This window comes from Microcebus murinus, chromosome 24, assembly GCF_040939455.1.
Source record: "Microcebus murinus isolate Inina chromosome 24, M.murinus_Inina_mat1.0, whole genome shotgun sequence".
Lineage (NCBI taxonomy): Eukaryota > Metazoa > Chordata > Mammalia > Primates > Cheirogaleidae > Microcebus > Microcebus murinus.
In genome coordinates this window covers 20132205-20156055 of record NC_134127.1, presented here as the reverse complement: position 1 = coordinate 20156055, position 23851 = coordinate 20132205, and the positions used below count along the sequence as shown (strand labels likewise).

At 55.1% G+C, this 23851-nt stretch overlaps 1 protein-coding gene across 3 annotated transcripts in view; it reads left to right on the top strand.

Annotated features, from left to right (window-relative positions):
• LOXL2 (lysyl oxidase like 2) overlaps window positions 1-23851 on the top strand; it is a 72882-nt gene that overhangs the window by 38527 nt on the left and 10504 nt on the right. The window contains exons 4-9 of one of the 3 annotated variants that reach the window (XM_012739346.3): window positions 1189-1400; window positions 5170-5392; window positions 8602-8803; window positions 14861-15012; window positions 19068-19235; window positions 21666-21834. In XM_012739346.3, coding sequence (XP_012594800.2) covers window positions 1189-1400; window positions 5170-5392; window positions 8602-8803; window positions 14861-15012; window positions 19068-19235; window positions 21666-21834 — 1126 coding nt within the window. Of the gene's footprint in view, window positions 1-1188; window positions 1401-5169; window positions 5393-8598; window positions 8804-14860; window positions 15013-19067; window positions 19236-21665; window positions 21835-23851 lie in introns of all 3 variants that reach the window. The other 2 variants (XM_020282832.2, XM_012739347.3) reach the window with 2 other exon arrangements.

Genomic DNA, 23851 nt, shown 5'->3' with positions numbered 1-23851 from the left:
GCAGGGACTCCGTCTGGGACCGTTGCAAGAGCTGGTAATGGCCCCACTCGGGCAGGGACAGGGGCAGAAAGAGGAAGGGCTGGTGTGAGAGATTCCGGAGGGAGCATCCAGATACTTGGAGACTGCTGTGGCGTGGCATAGGAAAGCACAGGAAGTGTCGCTGTAACTCCAGGGACCCCCCCACACACTCCCTGTCTCTCTTGCCCAGCTAGGCCTCTTGAGGCCCCCTCTCCTGCCAAACCCAGGGACTCAGGGACATTCCAGCCCCCTGCTGAGGGAGGAAGAGAGCTCACATGGCAGGGAGGCTGGGCCTTCCTCCCTTCCACCAACTCCCCCAGCCTTCCTGCACTTCCCAGGGGTCCCGCCTGTGAGTCCTGACACTCACGTCTCCTTCCCTCACTGCTCACTGCCACAGAAACAGGGGTGGCGTGGGTGTGGGAAGGGGGCTTTCCAAGAGGCTCAAGGTGCTTGGAAACTGTTATTTCCTTGCCACAGCCAAATAGTTGTCCCCCTCCCTCTCTCCCTGGTCCCCAAGCCACCGTCAGCTGCTAGGCAGGTGCATGTGCCTGCACACGTGCTCAACACTGGGAGCCTCGCCTCCTTTCTCTCCAAGCCCTGCCCCTTCTCCCTGGCCTCTCTGGGGACTTTGGAGCAGATGAACGCCGACTGCTGGGGTATGAACTAGTACGCAAGGTGGCACCGCCTGCTCCAGACTATCTGGGGTTCATCTGTCTGAAACTCCAGTTTTACTGAACGATTAGTGGGAGAGACACACTCAGGCACGCACATGCTCAGAAGTAAGATGCAAACTGAATTCAAAGAACACTTTCTCTCTCGTGCTTTTATTTTGAGCTGTGTGTGGGAGGAGGCTGCTGCCTCCCATTCTCTGGGCTCTTCTGCAGGCTGCGGGAGGGGCTCCTGGGGTCCTCCAAGTCTTTTCTGACTCTTTCAGGTCACCGTGCTCCCACTTCGGGCCACTGCAGCCTCACTTCCTCCCATGCCTAGCGCTTTATAACTGTGCCTGGGCCAAGCCCCCAGGAGTGCCCTTAGCCTATGGCAGAGCCTGGGGTGGAGGCAGGACAGCAGGGTGCCTGGCCTGCAGTCACCCAAGGAGGACTGGTTGCCTGGCACCTCCCCAAGGCCAGCCCAGGAAGGTAACCCTCTCCTGTGCCTCCTCCTTCTTCCCAGAGCCTGAACATCCAGGTGGAGGACATCCGCATCCGCGCCATCCTCTCGGCCTTCCGCAACCGAGCCCCGGTGACGGAGGGCTACGTGGAGGTGAAGGACGGCAAGCACTGGAAGCAGCTCTGCGACAAGCACTGGACAGCGAAGAACTCCCGCGTGGTCTGCGGCATGTTCGGCTTCCCCGCCGAGAAGACGTACAACGCCAAAGTGTACAAGTAAGGGCACCACGCCAGGCGGGTGGCTTCCTGGGCCCCTGTCCCCGCTGCCTTGTCAAAAGAGTCAGCCTTGGTGGTGGCCTGTCGGCGAGCCTGCGCGGAGCCCCTGTGCTGGGCCAGGCCTGAGTTCAAGGGTACCATGTGCCATCCTTACCTTTGGGGACCTCACACTCCTGCAGAAGACAGACCTAAACCCTGGAGCATGCGGGGGTGGGGGGGAGGTTTGCAAGAGAAATGAGGCGCGAGGTGCTCCCTGCCCAGGACACCCCACCTTGGGTGCTGACGCCCAGTTCAGGGACCATGTGGGCCGAACAAGGGCCCGCAGCACCCAGGCAGGGCACAAAGACAACACCAACTTAAGAAGATGTGTTTACTTGCCCTGAGCAAACGATTATTCTGAGAAATCTGCAAACTGCAGCAACTGTTAGATAATTGATAAACTGATTCATTCAGTTCACGTCATCCAATCCCAGTTAAATCTAATGATGCTTTTATGGTCTGTAAGGTTAATATCTCCCAGGGAAAAGAAGTAGACAGTGAGGGGGACTTAAGACATCTGGCCTGAGGGGTGTCCAGTGAAAGGATTCTGGCACCCTGAAAGCTGGTGGCTGGGGTGTGCTTGACTGGTAGTGGGGGCTTTCTGTCTCCCTTCATCATGGTGGGAATACCAGCTTCTGCTTACTGAGTGCTTCCTACCTGCCGGGCACTCTTCTTGGTCATTTAATCTTTGCAACACCACTGGGAAATCGAGGCCTGGTTTTGAGTTGAGGAAGCTGAAGAAAGGTAATAAAGTAGGAAGTAGCAGGTCCAGGCCTCCAGGACAATGTCTAGCTAGAGGGTCTACACTCCTACAGGGTATAGACTCACACACTGCCTTGTTCCTTCCAAATCAGAGAAAAGAGAGAGGTGGCTTCCGAGTCAGGAGGCTGGCTGCAAGCCTCAGTCCGCGTCCTCCCTGGGCCTGGTTTGGCCAAGGTGGGCCATATGTTGGTCCAAGCCTTCAGCCCATCCCGGGGGGGGGGGGGGGGGAGGTGAGTGTGGCCACAGAGCTGCCCAGCTGGTGGGATCGCAACACCTCTGGGGTGACCTCCATGGTGATTGTCACCCCACCACCCCCAAACATGGCACAGACTTGACCTGCCTGCTGGCACCAGGAGTCCCTGTCCACTGAGTACTTCGGGGAAGTCCCACCAGCTAACTCCCTCCCTGGGGACACCTTCTTAGCTTTTCCTACCAATTGGAGCCAAGAGAAACAAAGCCCTCCCCTGTCATGCTTCCCACCTGGCTGGCCCCACTGGTGTCCCCCTCCTGGCCGCACCACACACCTGTTCAGATGGCATTTGAAAGCCATCGGTGGCTTCCAGTAGCATTGGCCCATGCAGAGTCCTTCTCTGCCTTTAAGGGGGTGATCTCAGGCCAGTTTGGGCAGCTGAGCCCTGGCTAATCCTCTCACCCGCTGGATTTGAACACCCGCTCCCCCAGGCCCCATATCTGTGGTTTTGACTTTTCAAATGTGGGGAGGAAAAAGCTCCCACGGATGGGAGGCAGCCACAGCGCTGGTCATGGGTGGGGCTCTTTGTGAGAGGGGAGATGATCGGCAGAAGCTGCTAGAAACCAGCCCCTCCTGCAGACCTCTAGCTGGAGACAAGGGGCTGCCTGCCTGGCACAGGGGCAGGAGAGTGGGAAGCCTCCTTGCCTTGTCCCTGTAGTTTTGGGGTGGTCTCTGCGACCCAGTTGACAGTTGGGCCTACATGTGCCCCAGAGAGAAAGGTGCTAGGAAGACATTCATGCCTTGGTGGAGCTGCCAGGGGCCAAGGTGGCAGCGAGCAGGAGGGATCTGGCAGCAAAGAGCCAGGACTCCCAGGTGTGACCAGGCTCAGAGGCCACCAGCCCAGGCCCTGGGGCTACACAGGAGGAGACAAGACCTGGAGGGCAGCGGGCTCAGCCGGGGCACAGCCTAATTCCAGGAGACCCAAAACATCACTGTAGCCCACCGTCAGGGCAGGGACTTGTGGAGTTTTAGTTCACGTCCATTTCACAGTGGGCCCAGTGGGTCCCCAAACCCATCCTGTGGTGATCTCCCCAGTTCGGGAGATCATCTTGGGAATAGGCGTACTCAGCAGCTGGCAATATCCCACAAAATCTGGCCGTGGCTGGGGGAGAGCCAGCAGGACTTTGCATTCTCAGTTGAATGAGTCCAGCTCAGCATTCTTCCTGCTGCCCAGCTGCAGGCCTTGACACCTCTAGCAAGCAGGCTTCCCTAACTTGGGTCATCCCTCTAATGTCCGGGTCTGCAGAGGGCAGTAGACAGCCCTGGATCTCGATGGGATGGGGGTGGGTGGGCTGTAGCACATTCCTGGGGGCTGATGTAAGAGAGGTCCTGGCAGCCTGGGGACGGCAGGCCCGGAGCCTGTGTTTGCTGTGGGCGCTGTGCTTTCTATTCAGAGCGCAGTACGTCTGTTCCTGGAGAGGGGGTGGCATTCATTGACAGCTGGAAGCAGAAGGGTTTTCCTGAGCCAAGGCAGGCAGAAGGTCTGACCAATCCTCAGGCAGCCAATGTTCCCCCAGCGTGTTCTCCCGATCGATGTCCGGATCCATGTGGGGACATCGAGGGGAACAAGCTTTGGATTTCCCAGTTCAGGGGCCTTGCAAGAAGTGGGGAGGGCCGGCAGTGGCTCCTGGAATTGTTAATAGTCCTCCTGTGCAGTTCTCTGCTCCGGGCTGCCACCATGGTGAACACGCACCCCCTGCAATCCCAGGGACACAAGAATCCTTTTAAGTGTCCAGTTTTGGGCTAAGGAAAGGTGACGGTGGCGTCTGTAGCATTAGTCTCTTCTCTGTGTTCACATCCTATTGGATCCGAGAACCCAGGGCTGCCCGAGCAGCAGGGTCGAAACACTGCGCCTGCCCTGTCTGGGGACAGTGTCATCTTACGAAGTAGACACTGTAACTGCCTCTGATTTGGGCCTGAGGAAACTGAGGCACAGTAACCTTCCCGTTAATTGATGTATTACTTATTGGTTGGTTATTGTTTTACAAACAAAAAACAAACTTTGCATTACCTTGATCTATATTCTGCCTTGAGGAAAAAAAAAACAAACAAACATCAAAAGGAATGCTTTGCAAGTGCCAGAAATACAGGCTAAGAGTTTCCCTAGGAAGTACTTTGGCGACAACCCCAAACTCATTGATTTTCCAGGTGCCAGGGTCTGGGCCAGAGTTTCGTTACTGTGGTAGTTCCCACCACTCAGCAAACGGTACTTTGATTCAGCAGGTAGAGTCATTTGCGACTGTTCTCATGGCTTCTTGTTGTATTTACACCTTTAATCTTGTGCATATCTCATTGGGAGAGGTTAGCCATCAACTCGTACTGCTCATTGACAAAGGAAATAGAGCTACCAGATAACAGCAAACCGTGTTGAAATTATTTGAAGATCAGGGTGACCAACCATTCTGGTTTGCCAGGGACTTACAGGTTTTCTGGGACCAGAGATCCCTTTTTGCATTTTGTATTTATAGATGTCATTATTTCATGACACTGAGGTCATCTTTTCTCTCCCGGAATGGAAGCTGCCTGAAGGCAGGAGGCCATGGCCACGCCGGGGGTCCTTCCCCAGTGCCCGGCGTGGTGCCCAGCAGGGTCCTCGCCTGTGAGGCAGGGCTGAGCTCCAGGAGCAGGGACAGTCCGTCTTGCCCTGCCTCATTGCAGCAGGAATCAGGGGCGGGTGCCAGGATGCCCTGGTCAGCTGTCCCCTCCCGCCCTCTGCAGGATGTACGCCTCTCGGAAGAAGCAGCGCTACTGGCGGTACTCCATGGACTGCACGGGCACGGAAGCCCACATCTCCAGCTGCAAGCTGGGCCCCCCGGTGTCGCAGGGCCCCATGAAGAACAGCACCTGTGCGAACGGGCTGCCGGCTGTGGTGAGTTGTGTGCCTGGCCAGGTCTTCAGCCAGGATGGACCATCGAGATTCCGGAAAGCCTACAAGCCAGAGGTGAGGACGGGGCAGGTGTGGCCACTTGGCACCTGTTGTGGGTGACAGGGTAGTGAATGAGCAATCAGGGCCCCCCAGGAGAGTGAGGAGAGCCAGCCCAGCTGAGGCCACCCTCGCTGCTCCACTCTGACACCAGAGTCACTCTGTGGGGGAGGAACGCCGAGGGGAGAGGCGCCGGTTATCCGTCATCACGGGCTCTTCGTGCACTGTCTGCTGACCCCGCATGAGCAGATGACTCAGGGGTGGCGGGACAGGGCCCTCATGCCCCTGCACAATTCCCGAAGGACACTTGGAAATGCAGTGCAACGGTCAAAAGCACAGGAGATCAGCTACGAAAGTCTTCAAATACGTTTGGGTTTCTTTTGCAACAGGACAATTTTTAAAAATTTTTACCAATGTAGAAAACCTGCCATTATCATGTCTAAGTCTTTGGTACATTAGTCACATTGTATGTATATAAACCAGCACCCCGTGCGTGTGCGTGGAGGTGTAGGAGTGGAGGAGGAGTGTGTGGAGAGACTTAGATGTACATTTCAACTGACTGATGTCTTCAGACAAAGGAATTATCCCAACCACAGCAGGCTTGGCCCACCCTCTGAAAAAGACAAAACACCCTATTCTGTCCTCCCTCGCTTAGCTTTTCTTTTTCTATATATGCCTCTTTTTTCATATATCCACCAAAAGCTCTCTGGGATCTGTATGTTCTGGAAACTGCTAACATCCAGCCCGTGGGGGGGAACAGCGTGTGGGAAGAGGAGGGGAGAGGTAGGAAAGGTAGCCCACCACTAAAACCTCAGTACTTAGTAATCCTCACCTTGGCAGGAGTGCGTTCTAAGTCGGCTGTCACCCCAACCAAGTCACGGGTGAGAGGGAGCGGAGGAGGGAGAATGGCCCTGGGGCAGGTGTGTGCCAGCCAGGTGTGCTAGCCTGGCATACCGGCCAGGTCCAGGCAGTGGGGCAGAAGTAGCAGGGGCTGAGCTGCCCATCCCCACCAGCCACCCCTTGTGTCCCCCTTCCTTCCTCCCCTCCCATCTTAACCCTCTGCCCTCCCCAATCTCCCCTCCCACCAACCTGCAGACCTGCTCTTGGACAAGGTGTCATCACAGTCCTCCCGTGAGAAAATGGAACTAGGGCGAGCACCAGATAAGCCACACTGGGTGCCCCTTCCCAGGCTGGGGTGTATTTGGACACAAGTCAAAGCCTTAAGTGAAAGGAGTGAAATGGATGCCTTGAACCCAGCCTTCCTCAACCAGAGGATGTGAGAACTATTTGGAGAGACTTCCTGGCAAGGCCGACCCTCCTCAGTCCCCTCAGGGGCCTCCCAAGTGCACGGAGATGACCATACCTTCATACTTGTGTACACAGGGCATGCCTGGCCAGCGCCACTTCCGGGCCCTCTATTAACCAGCCTCTGCCCCGCCAGCACACCCTCGCTTGCCCCCTGCCGTGTGATCTGATGGCCACATCCTCTCTGCAGCCTAGCCTGGGCCTCTGAGCTTCCCTCATGTGTCATCCAGAATACGAGACCTACTGTTTTGGAATTCCTCTACTGTGCGGTTTAGAGCAAAGCAATCAAGTTCATACCAAACCAGTTAGAAAAGAGCGAGCCTGCCTTACGTCACATTTTCCTTTGGTTTCTGTCTTCCCCCGGGGCCAGCTGACTCTGCCTGGCCACTGCTGGGCTGGGGCAAGGCTATTTGACACTCCGCCTACGTTAAGCTGGGTCATGGACAGTCAGCTCCATGGGAAGGGGCCCTGGCATCGGCTAGACAGCTTGCGAAGAGAGGTCACAGTTCTACAAAACCAGAGGCCGCAGCCAACAGTTTTACTCATTTTGTTTTCAAGCTAGACTAAAAGTTCCTGCAGCCACTGGGTGTTGCACCCGCTGCTCTCCCTAGTGCCAGGGTCAGAGCAGCCCCTGGGATCTGTGCATCAGGGTGCTGTCCCAGCACCTCGTCCTGCCGTGGCCTTCCCAAAGTGCAGGTGGTGGGGGAGGGAGATTGGCTGAGGGTGGAGAGATGGGCTCTCGTTTGACGCCTTGTGTGGCCAGTGGACATGAGTGCTTGAAAACACCGCCTTGTCCTGGCCATCGGCGGTGGGGTAAAGGGAGCCGTGGGCTGAGGACAGCCAGGCCAGCGTAGGCAGTGACTCTGGTCTGATCCAGCACACGTAGAAAAGTTGCACAGTCGCCCTCACTCCCTCGGTATGGAGTTGAATGAGGGTCGGCAACAACTCAAAGCCTTACAAGCTTCTGGGCCTACACCAACACACACACACACACACACACACACGCACACGCACACGCACACGCATGTGCACACATGCATGCAGACATGCACAAAAACTGATGCAAACTTGGGAATGTGGACAAATGGAGTCAAGTGATCCAGCTCCCATCTTGCAAGACACGATCCACTGGGGTCTTACTCCTGTGGACTTCAGCACACGCCATAAGGAGATTAAGGCTTCCAGGCCATGTGTGGGCATTAGGGGTATCAAAATTGTAATATTCCACCCTCTCTGCACATCTGGTGGGGCTGTATCTTCTCAAGAGTCAGCCAGTTTGGACTTGGAAGAATCCGGGGGTGGCTGGGCGTGCACCTAGCTCTGGGACAGACCAGAGTGAGGCTCCCCTCCCTACGGCATCTGTCCTCTGAGTCACGGCCATGTTAGGGCTGGCTGTCCAGCTCCCTGGCCTCCCGTTCTCCTGTCTGCTCCCCCCTCCTCTCTTTGCTGTGTCCCACAGAGCCACCGCAGTGTGGTCTGCTTAGCGCTGTGGGGTCTCCCTGCAGCATTAGACTGCAGCGCTCTGCATACACAAGGGAGAGTTATGAGCCATTTGGAATCTGCAGGCTTTGTGGGGAAGGAGCTTCTTTCTGCAGCTCTAAGTAAGGCTGGAAGCTCTGGAGTGAGGGGTGGAGGGAAGTGCTATGTAGGATCTTTGAGCCAAGCATGGCTTGGGGTGATGGGTGCTGAGGGCCCCTCATGGGCTTCCCAGCAGTCCAGGACAAAATCTCCACGTGGGGGCTGCAAAGGGAGCTCGCACCAGAGCTGACTCAGTAGAGCCCCCGCTGACCCCACAGACAAGTGCCAGGCAAGCACAGCTCAGCTCCCAGACCGAGTGCCTGGCCTGGGGTGGGGTGGTGGGGAAGGGACGGGGGCACAGTGACAATGCCAGCTGAATGTGCATCAGCTTCTGCACTCAGCAGGACCGTGTGTCTCTTCAGCAACCCCTGGTGCGACTGCGAGGCGGCGCCAGCATCGGGGAGGGCCGCGTGGAGGTGCTGAAGAACGGAGAATGGGGAACCGTCTGTGACGACAAGTGGGACCTGGTGACAGCCAGTGTGGTCTGCAGAGAGCTGGGCTTTGGGAGTGCCAAAGAGGCCGTCACTGGCTCCCGGCTGGGGCAAGGTAAGGAACGAGGAGGCTGTTGGTGGCCTCTTGTCACGGGGAGCTCAGCGCCATGAGCCCAGCCCTGGAGGGTGCCGTGAGCACCCAGGGCTCTTTCTGCTGTCCCTCCTCCCTTCAGCAGCTGCTGCCGGGGCGAGAATCCCAGGCCTCTCGCCAGACAGCCAGAGCTGGAAGGGGCCTTAGAGAACACTGAATCCTCGTTTTTATGGATTTGGAAGCAGAGGCCCAGAGAAGGGAGAAAATGGCCAAGGTGGGACAACATAGTAGCAGCCAATGAATACTCCAACATAGGTGCCCCGGCTCTTAACCCCATGCTGTCTGCTGCCCCAGGGAAAGCCAGGGGTCTCAGGCCCTTTCTCCAGAGGAGGATCTGAGGCTAAACCACCCTGGACACGGACCCAAATATCATCTTCCTTTTCCATCCTGGTGCAACCCTGCAAACACCCTCTGCCTGACAGCAGAGAGAGGGAACAGGATGTCATCAGACACTAATTGAGAAAGGGCCTGGTTCTCATTAAGTGTCCTGAACAAATCTCTCATGTGCACAAAGAACAGAAGCACAGGGGGCTTTCAAGTGGGTCACTTTGTTGAAAGCAGGGTTGTGACCACGAGACACAGAATAGATCGCTTCCCTTCCCCGGTGAGCCCCACGAAGACCTCTCCCACTTGCAAGCCCTGCAGGAGGAGGAGGAGTCTCCGCCCCAAACAGACTCTGCAATGCAGTGAGAGCCCAGCCCTCCCCTGGAGAGCTGTGGTTTGGTTTGGGCAAGGGAAGCCGTAGTCATTTCCTGGAATCTTTTCAGCACAGACCAGCAGGGAGGCCACTGCGGACATGGGGAGCGTGGGCTGTGGCTGGGAGGGGGCGGGGAGGAGAATGGGCTGCGGACGGGTGGGTGTGTATCCTGTGGGGAGGGGAGGTTTCCACACTGTCAGACATGGGGCCATCACCCCACAGAAAGGAATGTGGTGAGGTCACCAATCACAGCCTGGAGGAAATAATAGTCCTCAGTCGCCCAGGGCCTGATACCCCATGCAATGGTTTCCTTGTGCAAGACTCCAGGATCCTGTGTTGAACTTAACCCCCAGTTGAACTGAAGAGCCTGGAGCTCTCACACGTCTAGAAGTGGAGCTCATCGGTCTAGTGCCATTGGTTGGCTCTTCCTCTCCCACACCCATGCCCCAGCCCACAGCAGGGTAGCTCTTAAATGGCTCCTGAGGTTGGAAGGAGTCTGGCTTTCCTGTAGCCTGGAGAGAGAGTCCTGGAATCCTAGATGGTGCTTCCAGGGAGGACCTCAGGTCCTTAGTCCAACAGATGAAGAATTTGAGGCTCAGGAGAACAAGTCTGAGGTCACCCCAATAGTTGGTGGCAGTCTAAGACTGAAACCTGTCTTCCGACTCTTAGATTTGGGCTTCTTCCTTGGACCCAGCTTGGCCCAGTCCTGTTGACACCAGAATGTCTCTCTACCTCCGTTCTCTAATCCGTGCAAGCTTCCTGGGTGTGCACTCAAGTGTGGGGCTCAGGAGTAGACATTAGTGTCACCTGGCAGCTTCCATTATGCCACAGGGCTGTCTTCTTCCCCTGGTCACCAAGCTCCTCAGGGTCCCCAAATCCATTTTACTGATAGACCGACGTGTGGCTGTGTTCTCTCAAGGCCTGCAGGACAAAGACCACTCACTCTGCGGGATAAACAAGCCCTCGATGACATAGACATTCCATTTATCATGGGTGTGTGCTGTGTGACCTAATTATTTCACTGCCCAGAGCAGCCAAAGGTTTCCAAGGGCCCACGGAACTCTGGGAGAAAGAGGCATTTGGCATTTTTGATGCTGTCCTTGAAAGAACTGCAGCTGCCTGCTGCCATACTGGGCAGGACCAACTGCAGTGGGCAGGAAGGGAAAAGTAACACATTCACTGTCGGGTCACAGAGCAGACAGGGTCAGGCCTTCCGTCCTGGCTCCCGCTGACGGACCAAGTGACCACACTCACAGCCAGGGAGAGGGAAAGGGCAAGGGCTGGGCGTCAGGCAATCTGAGTCCTTGGCCTGACGGGGCCTCCTACTTGCTTGGTCACCTTGAGCAACCTTCTGGGCCTCAGTTCTTCACTGTAAAATGAGGTGGCTGGATTAATGGTGCCCGAGGTTCTATCTGGCTGCAGTCTCACCAGGGCTCAGCTGCCTGGTGGCACATCATTCGCCCCCCAAGACCAAAAGCCATTGTGTCTTTTATCTCTGTGTCCTCAGTGCCAAGTCTGCCCAGCACATAGTGCTCCAGAGATGTTCATATTGTAAAGAAGGAAGAAATGAATGAATGAATGCATCCCAGTTGAATAAGTAGGGTCAGCTAAATGAGCACTTGGTGAAGAAGTTCCAATGCTAGACCAGTGCTGTCCAATAGAAAGATTGCATGAGCCACATGTGCCATTTTGCATTTTCTAGTAGCCACATTAAAAAAAAAAAAGAAACAGGTGAAATTAATTTTAATAATACATTTTCCCAGTACGTCCAAAATATTGTGATTTCAACATGCAATCAGTATAAATGCTATTAATGGGACTGTTTGCATTTTTTGTGCTCAATCTTTGAAATCCAGCATGTATTTTACACCTACAGACATCTCGGTTTGGACTGGCTGCATTTCAAGGCTCGCTAGACACATGTGGCTGGTGGCTACTGTATTGCACAGAGCAGCTCCTTTAAAATCTTTAAAACCATGTTAAGCACTTGGGTTACCCTGTCCTGTCCTGTCATGTCCTGTCCTGCGCTGTGATCTCACAATCCACAAACGCTGATTGAGTGCTTTGGGGCTGGATCTGAGGATGGAAGAATTCATTGATTTCAAAAGTGTGGATGGTTCTGGTTTCTGCATGGCAGGGGCTCACTTCAAGTGGGAGAAACAAGCAGTACCCTGGCTCAAGGGCAATGTACACGAACACATAGGTGATGAGGAATAAGAAATAATGCTGATTTAATGCCCACCACCTACTGGGTCTGTGGTCACCTGACATACTCAGTCTCATTCCTCACAATCCCGACCCTGCAAAACAGAGATTACAGTTTCCCTCCGTGGATGAGGAAAGTGGACTTCGGAAAGGTTTCATCGCTTCCTAAGGATGCGTCGCCCACAGTCTTCAGTCGTGAGACTGACTCCAGTCTCAGGCTGACTGCCCGGCTCAGTGCCCACTGAGTAAGAGGTGTGAAAAGTAAATGCCAAGTAGGTTTGGATGGGGTGAGGTCATTCAGATCACACCTCGGAGGACAGATTTGAGGTTTTCCTTGAAGCCAGGCTTGTTAGACATGAGGCAGGGACAGGAAGAGCTTCCCCAGAGGAGGGAGCACATGGGCGTTTGGACCAGGTCAGCCCAGCTCTTTCCCAGGCAAAACCTTCTTTTCCAACATACGGTTTTCTCTCCTGAATGGGCCTCAGAAACTTAGCAAGGTCATGTGCTGGGGCAGCCTGCCTGGTTTGAATCCTGGTTCCCCCATTGGGCCACTTAATCTTTGGTCCCTCATTTTTTTTGGGGGGGGGTTGCTGTGATGATTAAATGAGTTAATATAAGCAAGTGCTTAGGGCAGAATCCAGTACATAGTAAGTGCTCAATTAAGTGAGAGTTATCATCATCATCCTCGCAGTCACCAGACAAGCTCCTGATCTGACTGGGCCCCAGGTTGCTGCCTGGTTCTGTGACCCACGAGCAGAGGTCCTGGCTGGCTTCCAGGGCCCTGTTTAGGATCTGGACTTTTTCCCAGCCTTTCCACTCTTAGTCCTTGGTTACTTCCAGCCATCGTCACTGATGTGTTTTTATCCATTTTATAAAATTCCAAGGAATTGGAAGCTTCATCATTTATGAATTTCCAAGGAAATAGAAACTTGGCTCTTAACTTCCTCATATGGGTTGATCCAGAAGTTAATTTTTAACCTTCCCTGGTGGTCTAGTGGTTAGGATTCGGTGCTCTCTCAGAAGTTAATTTTAACTTACCTCAGTAAGCCAACATGTTGGCTGTCTCCAGAGCCCCCAACAGGGCTGAGGGCCCCTCCTCTGGGCTCCAAAGCACCTGCTGTGACTATCACCTTTATTATTGACAAGTCTTTGTGTAAGTTCTGCCTCCCCAGGGCCTGGAAGCTCCTCAGGGCAGGGCCTGCCTTGCCCACCTTGGGTCCCCAGCACCTAGCATGGAGGCTGACCCTCCAAAGGTGCTCAGGAAGTCGCCAGCATCCGTGTGGTCATTTCACATGGTCATTTCACGTGGTCATTTCGCAGCATCCCACGTGGTCATTTCCTGTCTACCACGTGCAGACAGGGTCCTCCAGCCCAGTGGGGGGAGACAGACATTCCACAAATAGCCCCCACCATGAGGGAGCCCAGCTGAGACTGGGGCGGGGTCCCTGCAGGGTGCACAGGGAGCAGGGAGGGAGAGAGTCCAGGCGGAGGGGGCAGCGTGGCTCAACGGAGGAGCCAAAGGAGCCCTGTGTGGCTGAGGTGGGAGGAGCGGGCAGGGCCGGGCAGAGACTGACCACGCAGGGCCCTGGGGCCATCTGGCAATAGTAGGTCCCATGCACTTTTCCCGGCGTGCAGTGAGAAGCCATGGGAGGGTTTTCAGATGGGCAGTGACGAGATTCAATAGGCATTAAAGATCTGGGCCGTTGTGGGGTGAATAGATTGGCACACACATAAGGAAGGGCAGGGGACCCAGGCTGCCGCCTTAGTCCAAGTGGGAACTGATAGTTAGTGTCGTGGAGAAATGGGGGGAAAGCACCCAGATTTGGGGGGAGTGAGCAGAACATGGGGTTGGGCTGGTTGTCGGGAGGGAAGAGGTGGTCCCAGAGTTTTGGTAAGAAAAACAGATTGGGGGGGGGGGTCAGAGGTGCCCTTTCCTGAGATAGGGTGGGCTGGCAGAGAACAGACTGGAGAGATCCCACTGCTGGCCCTGGAAGGAGAACAAAAGCGGGTGCCTCTTCCAACAAGTTCACCCTAAAAGGGAAAGGGGGTGGTCAAGGGTGGGACATGGTAAGGGTGGGGGTTTTGGAGCGTGTTGGGGTGTGGAAGGTCAGGACCCAGCAGGAGGAGGACGGGGAGGACCAGCAGAGCAGGGCCATCAGCGGCCGAGTGGAGGCCCAGAGGTGGCAGTGGACGCACCCCAGAGCCCCCAGGCAGGACTGGACCCTCCCCCCCTGACGGACTGGACGGAGCAGAGTTAGCTTCGTGAGCTGGAGTGAAAGACAGCGGGGCAGCCTGGCTGCTCTCGCCCGCAGCGGGAGGCTCCCTCTCGCCTTCTCAGTGCCTGTAGCGAGGCCTCCTGACACTGTCACCATCATGTGTTGGATGTCGTTGTTCCGTCTGGCCCACAGTGTCCAGGGCTCCCAAGACAGGGTGGGGCTTGGCCAACAAGGAGCACCGGCGGGAATGGGCAGAGGAAAGGGGCCAGTGTGTTTATTCACCCTGCGGGGTCCCCACAGGTGCTGTGCCCCCCACCAGGGGTGACAGCTCTTTGCCTCTCCTGGGTCGGTTCTGGTTGCTTCTCCTCACTCGCAGGGGTGGCATCTGCGCCCCAGTGTTAACAGCCCTCGGTACTAGACTATCCTTTGTGATTTCCCTATGTTCTATCCATGCCTTTACTTTATAATCCCCTTCTCCTAACTCAGATCGTCTAATTTGTTTATGCTAGCTGTTTCCTGCAAAGACCCGGACTGATAGAGAAATGGTCACCCCTTTCAGATTCATAAAGGCACAGAATATTCAAGTGGGGAGGGAAACTTAGACATCTTCTAGTCCAACTGCTTTATTTATGTAAGAAAACCAGTATTCAGAGAGGCTGAGGGATCTGGCCAGGGTCACACAGCAAGTGAGTAACACACTTAGGCTCTTTTGGGAGAAGTGAACCCCAAGACAATTAGCAGTGTGCTCTCAGGGGGAAGAGGCCTAGGTCACCAAGCTGACTTTGAGAGGTGGTTGGGAGAGTTTTGAGACTGGGAGAGGCATGTTCTTACTGTCCAGGACTTTCTTTCCAATTGGAGAAAACCTTCAGAAGCTTTCATAGCACGTGTCTGTTCCCCCACCAGGGATGGGCCCCATCCACCTGAACGAGATCGAGTGCACAGGGAACGAGAAGTCCCTCATAGACTGCAAATTCAATGCCGAGTCTCAGGGCTGCAACCACGAGGAAGACGCTGGCGTGAGATGTAACATCCCGGCCATGGGCTTTCAGAAAAAGGTGAGTCCGGACGCCTGGAGGGGACTGGCGCTGAGGGCCCAGGAAGTGCGGACCAGCCGGCCTCACTCCGAAGGAGTCTAAAGAGGATATTAGGCTCTGAGAGGGACTCAGAGAGTGTGCGCATGCTGATGGCACTGTCACCAATGATAGCATTTGCAAATGTGCCCAGTGAGGACACATCCATGTAAGTACCACCCTCCTAGGTGGCAGATGCTGGGTACTCGCTGTGTGCTGTGCCCTGCTCTGGGACTGGACATACGTAGTGATGGCAACTCGGTCATTTCTGTGGGCGATGCTAAGTCCGTAGTACCTATGACACAGGGCCCTGGGTTGGGGGTGTGCGGACCCTTTCCCAGAGGAATGCAGACGTGAGCACAATACAGGAGTGTTCGGTAACCAGAGGGAAGGAGAAGGAAATCCTAGCAGCATTAAGACCATAGACACACACCTCCCTCCCTGAAACAGGGGATCTAAAAGCCCACACTCTGTGTCCTGGCTGGGGTGACCTTGCCCACAGGGACAGCCAACAAGACGGAGTCTTCTTGCTGTGTGTGAGGTCTGTCAAGTCCTACACACAGGCCCAACAAGTGCTTCATGCTCCTACTGAATGCTCTTCCCTGCACTACGAATTTGGTCGAATCTGTGCGACATCCGGCACAGGGCTGGCACGCTGCAGGCTTGTCTTTAAAATAAGCAAATGAGGACACACAGGGTTCAGGATGGCTCCCCACGGAGCCCCTGCTCTGACAGCAGTTCTTGACCGTGGCACCAGCAAGCCAAAGGCGCCACTGAACCAGTCGGCCGCAGTATGTCTCGCGCGATTCGTCCCCCAGCAGCACTCGGCTGAGCTGTGCCTTTGCTGTGACGACACGAGCCCCAGTACGCTGGGGACTCTGCACTTCCGACAGAGCCAAGTTGAACTGAATGAAATACCTCGGCCAAAGAAAGTGACGTTTCCCAGAACTGTTTGATGGTCGGTAGAGCTGAGCCGGGCCAGGCACCCTGTCCTGCCGCAGAAATGCCACCCTCCCAACACAAACCACCTTCGCCCTTCCCCGGGGCTCCAGGCTCCAGGAGGTGTTCAGTGTGCTCAAGCATAGGATGGGAGGGCTTTTACATCTGGATTTGTGGACTCTATTCCCCGGGAAGGAAATGGGGAAAGCCACCCATGAAAGGCACTCCTGTGGGGCTGCACCAGTTGTCCTGCGGCGGTGGCGGCCAGCTTCTGCGTGGTGCCACAGAGGATATCGGCACTGGGCAGCACCAAAACCTGGTCTCTTAACTACATGCCACAGCCTGGGTGGCTTAGGCAGGAGAAATTTGTTTCCTCGAGGTTCTAGAGGCTGGAAGTCCAAGACGAAGGTGTCGGCAGGGTGGGTTTCTCCCAGGCTTGCGGCAGCCGCCACCTTCCTGCTGTGCCCTCACAGGGTCTCTCCTCTGTGCATGTGCATCCTGGTGTCTTCCTCTATTTAGAGGACACCAAGATCAGATTAGATTAGGGCTCCCCCTTCCGATCTCGTCTGACCTGGATCACCTCTTTGAAGGCCTTAGCTCCAAATATAGCGGCAGCGGGGTTCGGGCTTCAACTTAGGGATTGGGGAGGGGGACCCAGTTCAGTCCATGACACTCACTCACTGGTTGATTAGCTAATTAATCCCCTGAAGGGGTCTTCAGTCTCCACTGGAATAGGTGAGGGTCGCCCTGACCTGGGTCGGCAGGAGCTGGGCTTTTCTCCTGAGTGGCCCGTAAAGGCGGCAGACTTGAAACCAAGTGGTCTTACTCTCCCAGCCAAGCCATTTCCTTCCTCGCCTGGAGCGGTGCCGAGGCGGGAGGCCTGGGAGTGGCAGGTGGGTTTGCGGTGAGCTAATCCATCCAAGGCCACACCCTCGATGGCCTCCAGTTCACCTCTGAACCTCGGCCTGCCAGGCCGGAGCCCTTGTGTGGAATGTGAGTCGGAAAGGCCCCTGCCCCCTTCCGTGCCAACATCTGGGTCGTGTTACCTCTCCTCTGCCCCACCCCTCCAGAAATAGGTGCGGGCAGCCAGCCACACATTATCAAAACACCCACAGCCCTGCCGCCCTCCCCTGGCTGGAGATGCTGTTTTGTCTGTTTGTCTGTCTGTGCGCGGAAAAATTGAGCTCCCTGCACCTCCCATCTCTAAAAGCCCACGCTGCTACCACTAAGGACCAAAGGAACAGGAAAAGGGAAAGGCCAGACTATTTTAAGAGACTGTAAGGATTGACCTTCCCAGGCACCCTCATTGGGTGGCGAGGTGGACGGGTGAGGCCAGAGGCTCCCGCTGACCCCAGGCCTCTCGGGATTCCATTGTCACTGGCGAGGTCAGACCACCTTCGTCAGGAAGCTGGGTGACGCCGGTGCCTGGGTTGGGCCCCTGGGAATGGTGAGACGTGTCTTGTGCCAAGTTTGAGCCTCACGGCCAGCCACTCTGTGCATTCTGGTCTTCTCTAGAAAATAAGAAACCCCCCACCCCCAATCCGTCACCATGCATGAAGTGCCCAGATGACTTCTAGAACAACTGAAGCCTGCTCCCTGTCACACAGGCCTCTCCAGGCCTGGTCAACCTTGGAGAACCACGGCAACATCTTGGAGCCTTGGCAAGTGCCCTTGGTGACCACGTTTTCCTGGCCCCAGAGTCACTGTGGCAGCCAGCCACATTTTGCATGCAGCCAGAGCATCTGGGACTTGCCTTGGCTTCAGGACCTAGGACAAGGACACTGCTCCCCGGCCAGCCAACTCGGGGGAGGGCCACACAGGTGGCAGTGGACAAGGGGAGAGAGCCCTAGAGACAGGAGCCGTCACACAGACTTAGCCACCATGAGAATGGGGGTCCTCCAGGCTCCTCCACCCTCATCTTCCACTGACCTGGGGTGACAAAGTGAAGTCAGTTTTTGTGAGGCAGTGGCAGATGTCAGGGGTGGGGAAGGGAGCCGTCTGTCCCAGCTGCTGCCACTGGGGACCGATGTTAAACTACTTGTACATTAGCTTGATCAGAATTGCCATGGGTGCTGGGAAGGAGACCTGTAGGGAGTCACAGGGTGCGTAGCTAGGGGCTGACCCTGGTCGGAGGGAGGTCTCACTGGTGTGGAGTCTGAAAGAGGAACAGAGAGCAGCCAGGCCGAAGGGCACGTGTGTGCAGTGGGCTCCACCATGAAATGTGTCGCTTACCATGTGACACAGCCGAGAAAGTCTGGCAGCCATGGAAACTGCAAGCAAGCGGGAGGAGAGCATGAGCAGGTGTCTCTAAAACATGACTCTGGCCTCTGAGTAGAGAATGGATCTGTGACGGCAGGAGGCCCAGGCAAGAGGCGAGGGAGCATGAGGAGGACTAGAGGGAAGAGGACGGGGTGTCGAGGGTTGTTCCTCCATTTCTGGCTTGAATAACAGGATAGATTCAGGACCCCAGCAAGCTACAGCCTGCAAGCCAAATCTATCCCTTAGGCCTGTCTTTGTAAATAAAGTTTTATTGGAACAAACATAGCCATGCCCAGTCATTTATGGGGAGAGGGAAAAGATGACAAGTTTGGATTTGGGATCTCCTCCCAGATGCCAAGTAGAACTGTCAAACAGGCAGCTGGGAGGGTCTCAGCCGGGAGCCTCAGGACAAGCCGAGAGCGGGAGCTGGACCCAGCCAGGCAGGCGCTGTGGCGAGGAGAAAGGGGCCAGGGAGGGGCCTCAGAGAACTGTGACACTTCAAGGCCCCTTGAGCGCATCCTTCCAGATGCCTGCATGGGAGAGCAGCCCCCACCAATAGCTCCTGGGAGCAGCATCAGTGGCTGCCATGGTGCTCCGTGGGGGTCAGTGGGCCCCCAGCTGCTGAGGCCTCTAGGGCCCCAGGAAGCCTGGGGTGGGGACCTCGCTGAAGACCAAGCTGTCCCCGCCACCCCCACACAGGGGGCTGTCTCGGATGCTGCTGAGTCTGGGCGTGTCCTGGGCAAGACCACCTGGCTTCGGGGTTGGGGAAATTGGGGCCGATGGCAGCATGGTGGGGAAGCTCCCCTCTGTCCCCCTTGGTGACCATGCCTTCTTCTCCACAGGTGCGCCTGAGTGGAGGCCGCAATCCCTACGAGGGCCGGGTGGAGGTGCTGGTGGAGAGGAACGGGTCCCTGGTCTGGGGGACGGTGTGCGGTGAGAACTGGGGCATCGTGGAGGCCATGGTGGTTTGCCGGCAGCTGGGCCTGGGCTTCGCCAGCAACGCCTTCCAGGTGAGAAGCCCTGGCCGCAGACCCACCTCCGCCCCCCGTGCGATCTGACGTGCCCACCTGCCTTCCGCACCCCTCTGCTTCAAACCTTCCCCCGCTGAACGGGAGGGACGGGGCAAAGGACACTGGACCCGGACAGAGGCAGGAAACGGCACCCTGCCCCTTACAGCCCTGAGTCCCTGGGCAGGTCACTCTCAGCCTCTGCCCCTGTCTCCCTGCTGCAGACCGAGGGGGCTGGGCTGTGTTTCTGTGGGGGCTTTCCCTCTGCACGCTGGGGTTCACCCTGGGCTGACGGCTGGTCCCGGGCAGGGCCCTGATGTGCCTTTTGCAGAAGGAAGCAACTCAGTTCCCCAGGGCAGTGATGACCCCCACAGCCCAAGGCCCAGCCCCCACGTCCCCTCGCTTGCTCCCGTGAAAGCCCACTCTGACCAAAACATTTCCCAGCTGTCGTCCCAGCCTCCCGAGTTCTCCCGGCGATATGAACGGTCTGTGGCAAAGCAGCCACCCTCCCATGCCTCAGTGTCCTCCCCGTAACCTGGCTCTAAACATTTTCATGAAGCATTTACACAACAGGAAAATGCTGAGATCCTCATCCTGTTTTGTTAACTGTGACTTCAGCTCTCCTTCCCAAGTGGCCCTTCTTGGGGCCTTAGAAAGGGGTTTCTTAGGGAGGGAAGAGGAAGACGCCAGTGTCCTGGCTGAGCCTGCCCCCACAGGCTGGCCAGGGCCCCGGTGGCTCTGACAGGAGGTGCTGAGCCCTGAGCAGCTGCCCTGGTCCCTGCCCTGTGGCTCGTCACCCCAGCACCCAGAAGGGACAGTTCTCCGATACAGCTGCCCACGCCCTCTGGGGGCTCGGCTTCCCAGGGCAGTGCGGTGTTTCTGCTGATAACATTCCCGACAAGCCAGGGCACAGAAACGGGCAGTTCTCCAAGGAGAGTGGGAAAACGGCCACATTTCAACAGAGCCACTGTCCAGCGACTTTTGTTTCCCATCAACTCATTCCTAAGACACCTAGGCCTCAGCTGGGGTCGTGAGACAGGCCTGGGCCTGACCTCAGTCCCAAATCTGCCACCAACTCCAAGCCCTGTCTCTTGGTAAGGCCTCAGTTTTCTCATCTGGAGAATGAGGGGGTTATTGGTCAGGTTCTCTGGAGAAACAGAGCCAGTAGAATGTATGAGTGTGTGTGTGTGTGTGTGTGTGTGTGTGTGTGTGTGTGTGTGTGTGTGTGTAGGGAAGGAGGCTTATTTTAAGGAATGGGTTCACATGATTATGGAGTCTGGCAAGTCTGAAATCTGTAGTGTAGACCAGCAGGTGGAGACCAGGGAGGCGCTAGTGTGCAACTCCCAGATGAGGCAGTGTGCTGTCAGAATTCCCTCTTCCTTGGGGACCTCAGTCTTTTGACCTCTTAAGATCTTCAGCTGATGGGATGAGGCCCCCACATTATAGGGGGTAATCTGCTTTACTCAAAGTCTACTGATTTAAATGTTAATCTCATCTAAAACTACTACACAGAAACATCTAGAATAGTATTTGACCAAACATCTGGGTACTGTGACCTAGCCAGGTTGACATATAAAGTTAGCCATCACAGGAGGGTTCAGATGCGATACTTCCAAGGCCCTTCCTGTCTTGGTGGTCTCTCTCTCTCTGAGGACCCAGAGAAGACTGCCCTGAACCCTAACCCTGCTTCAGACTTCAAGCCCAAGAGACACAGGCCCTTGTGTCTCCATCCCAGCTTTGCGCCTGACTGTCCCCTTCAGTTCCTCATTTTTCCCTGCTGGGAACTTGTCTGAAATGTGAGAGTACATCCTAACAGTACTTTAAAGCCCCAGAGAGCAATGGGGCCCAGTAAATCTCAGCATCATAAACCCGGGGTATCCTCAACCTCTTTGCAGAACTACTCTATTAATTACTTTTTAAACCAGGGAAAATTCTAAATCCAGAAGTTAGTCTTTATGACAAATCTCATTATTGACATTTGCCGATGCCCATCAATTGGTCTTGTCTTCTGAGATCACATTTCGGCTTAGAGGAGAGAGTGCTGTGATTGATTAGCAATGTCTGCCCTGGCTCTGGGGTAGGGAGTGGGCACCAGGAGTTGCAGGCACCTGCCATTCGTGACATGCACCATTGCACAAATGTTTTACTGCAACCTTAGCTCATTGAGTAAAAGATGTTTTACTCAACCTTAATCTCCTGAGGGGGAGAGTGATGGAACTCAAGTGCTAGGATCAGGAGACCTCGATCCTCACTCGCTCTGCCACCAACCAACTGCGTGGCTGGGGTAAGTGGCTCTCTGTGCCTCTGCTGTCTCCCTGTGAAAAGTGAGATTTTTTAAAACCCGGGGGCTGTTGTGAGGCTGCAAGTGGATAGAATATGAGAAAGTGAAATTGGAGGTGACACACTGGCCGTTTCTTTTGTTGATTCATCCAGGAGACCTGGTATTGGCACGGAAATGTCTTCGACAACAAAGTGGTCATGAGTGGAGTAAAGTGCTCGGGAACGGAGCTGTCCCTGGCGCACTGCCACCACGATGACGAGGAGTACGTGACCTGCCCCCAGGGCGGGGTGCAGTACGGGGCAGGAGTCGCCTGCTCAGAAAGTGAGAGCTCCTGGGGGTTGTACCCCAACTGCAGATCCTTGCCCATGACATAGAGGAGAGGAACATTTGAGGGAGGGACTTGGGAGTCTGGTAGCCGTGGGTTCAAATTGCAGGGCCACTGCCGACTGTTTCAGTGACCTGGGGCAGATCACCAACCAGGGGCTCCTGTTCATTCAGGTTAAATGAGAACATCTTCCTTCTTTCCACCTCCTCTGTAGGTCATTTCATGTTTGCAGACCCTGGAGGTAACTTAGCTACCTGGTGACTCCCGGGAGTCCTAGAGAGATTAGGCATATGGAAGGGGACCCCAGCCAGAATTTGGAATGACCCAGATCCTGAAGGCTCCCTTGCACACCGAGATGGAGAGGACCAGCCTGTGGCAACTTGTTCTCCTGAGCCCAAGCCCGCTGTCCCCATGCTGGCCTTATAAACCCATGCGTGGAACTGGCTAGAGAACTTGGGACCAGACCCTGCCTTATTATCTGAACTTTGCAAAGTTAGTTAACCACTGTGATCTGCAGTTGTTTTGTTGTTCCTAGAAATTGGAACTCCAATGTGACAATGAATGTATGCACATGCTTAATTAACGAGGCACTGTCATTTTACACCATCACAGAGGATGAGGGAGCAGAGTAAACCTGAGCTCCATAGTTACATACGCCCACCAACCCCTGGTAGACTCACAGGCATCTTCTAACCCTTGTAAAACAGGATGCTCAGCCTCCAATGTGAGTTTCTCTGGGCATACATCACAGATGTGATGAAACAGATGAAAGACAGGTGCTGTCAAAAAGGTAGCAGCTCAAAATGGAGCCAGAAGAGAGGATAATTATTTTTTTAAAAGCTGTACTATGGAGTTCTATACGCTTACTATGAGCAGGTCATTAATTTCACAGTGAGCTTTCTAGCAGCCAAAGAAAAGAGAGAAAACTGGTCATTAATATAATTTACAGTATGTATGAGATGGAAACAAACCCATGAGTCAAGAGAAGCCCACAACTCTAGATACTGTACTGAGATTAAAGGGAATTTCTATGACAACTGGGTATTAGGAGATGAATAATGCTTTTAATATCCTCATAGGATATTCCAAAATGAGTTTCATAGGTCTACTGCTCACAGAGTTCCTCAGCTGAGGCTGAAGGCATCACTCAGAGTGTGTCTGCAGGGGGCGCAACAGCCGTTTGGACCAGGAACATAGGTCTTGGCTGGTCTGGCTAAATGCAAATTAGAATATTTAGGAAAAGAAAGCAATTCTCCAGGCAACCCTTTATGACTACTTTTTTTCATCCAACCAATTACACACACCTGAAATCTGCACGCCTCAATAGCTCTCTTCCTACCATGCCCCATGTCCAGTCCCTCCTGATGTTCTTGACTCCCTCCCTGCCCTTCCTTCCCACTGTCACTGCCTGCATCCATGACAATCTTGCACACTGCATCACTGCAGAGGCCACTCTCTGGGGTCCCCACTGGGACATGTGGCCCCACAATGGCTCCCCCTCCCCAGGCCAGAGCCAAAGCCACCTCCCACTCACACCTCCGCTGCTCAAATCTCACACAAGACTCCCACCACACTCTCGAGAACCAAGGAGCCGGCTCAGGGCTCCAGTTGTCCAGCCTCCTTTCAGGCCACTCCCACAGCACAGCCCATGCTCAGCTCAGAGGGTTGCAGAGGGGCTACCCAGTGGGTGCCAGCAACTAATAAGAGACTCATGCAACACTATTATAAAAATTAATGTGCCCAGAAGACTCAGGGCTGAGGAATGCTGCATCCCCGCACACCCTCCAAGAGCAAACACTCGTCAGCAAAGGGGAGCCTCCTGATTAATGTCTTCCATCCTCTACCCACCCCATCCTGTCTTCCTGCCCCTTTCACCGCCCCTCAGTTCCACATCCAATGCTTGCAGGTGGATCTGCTCTCTAGAGGGCGCCAGTGAGTTCTGTGTTTACTGAAAGCCTGTAGTACCTGGTTGGGGGGTGGTGGGAGGGGGAGACACAGCCCTCCCCACGCCCC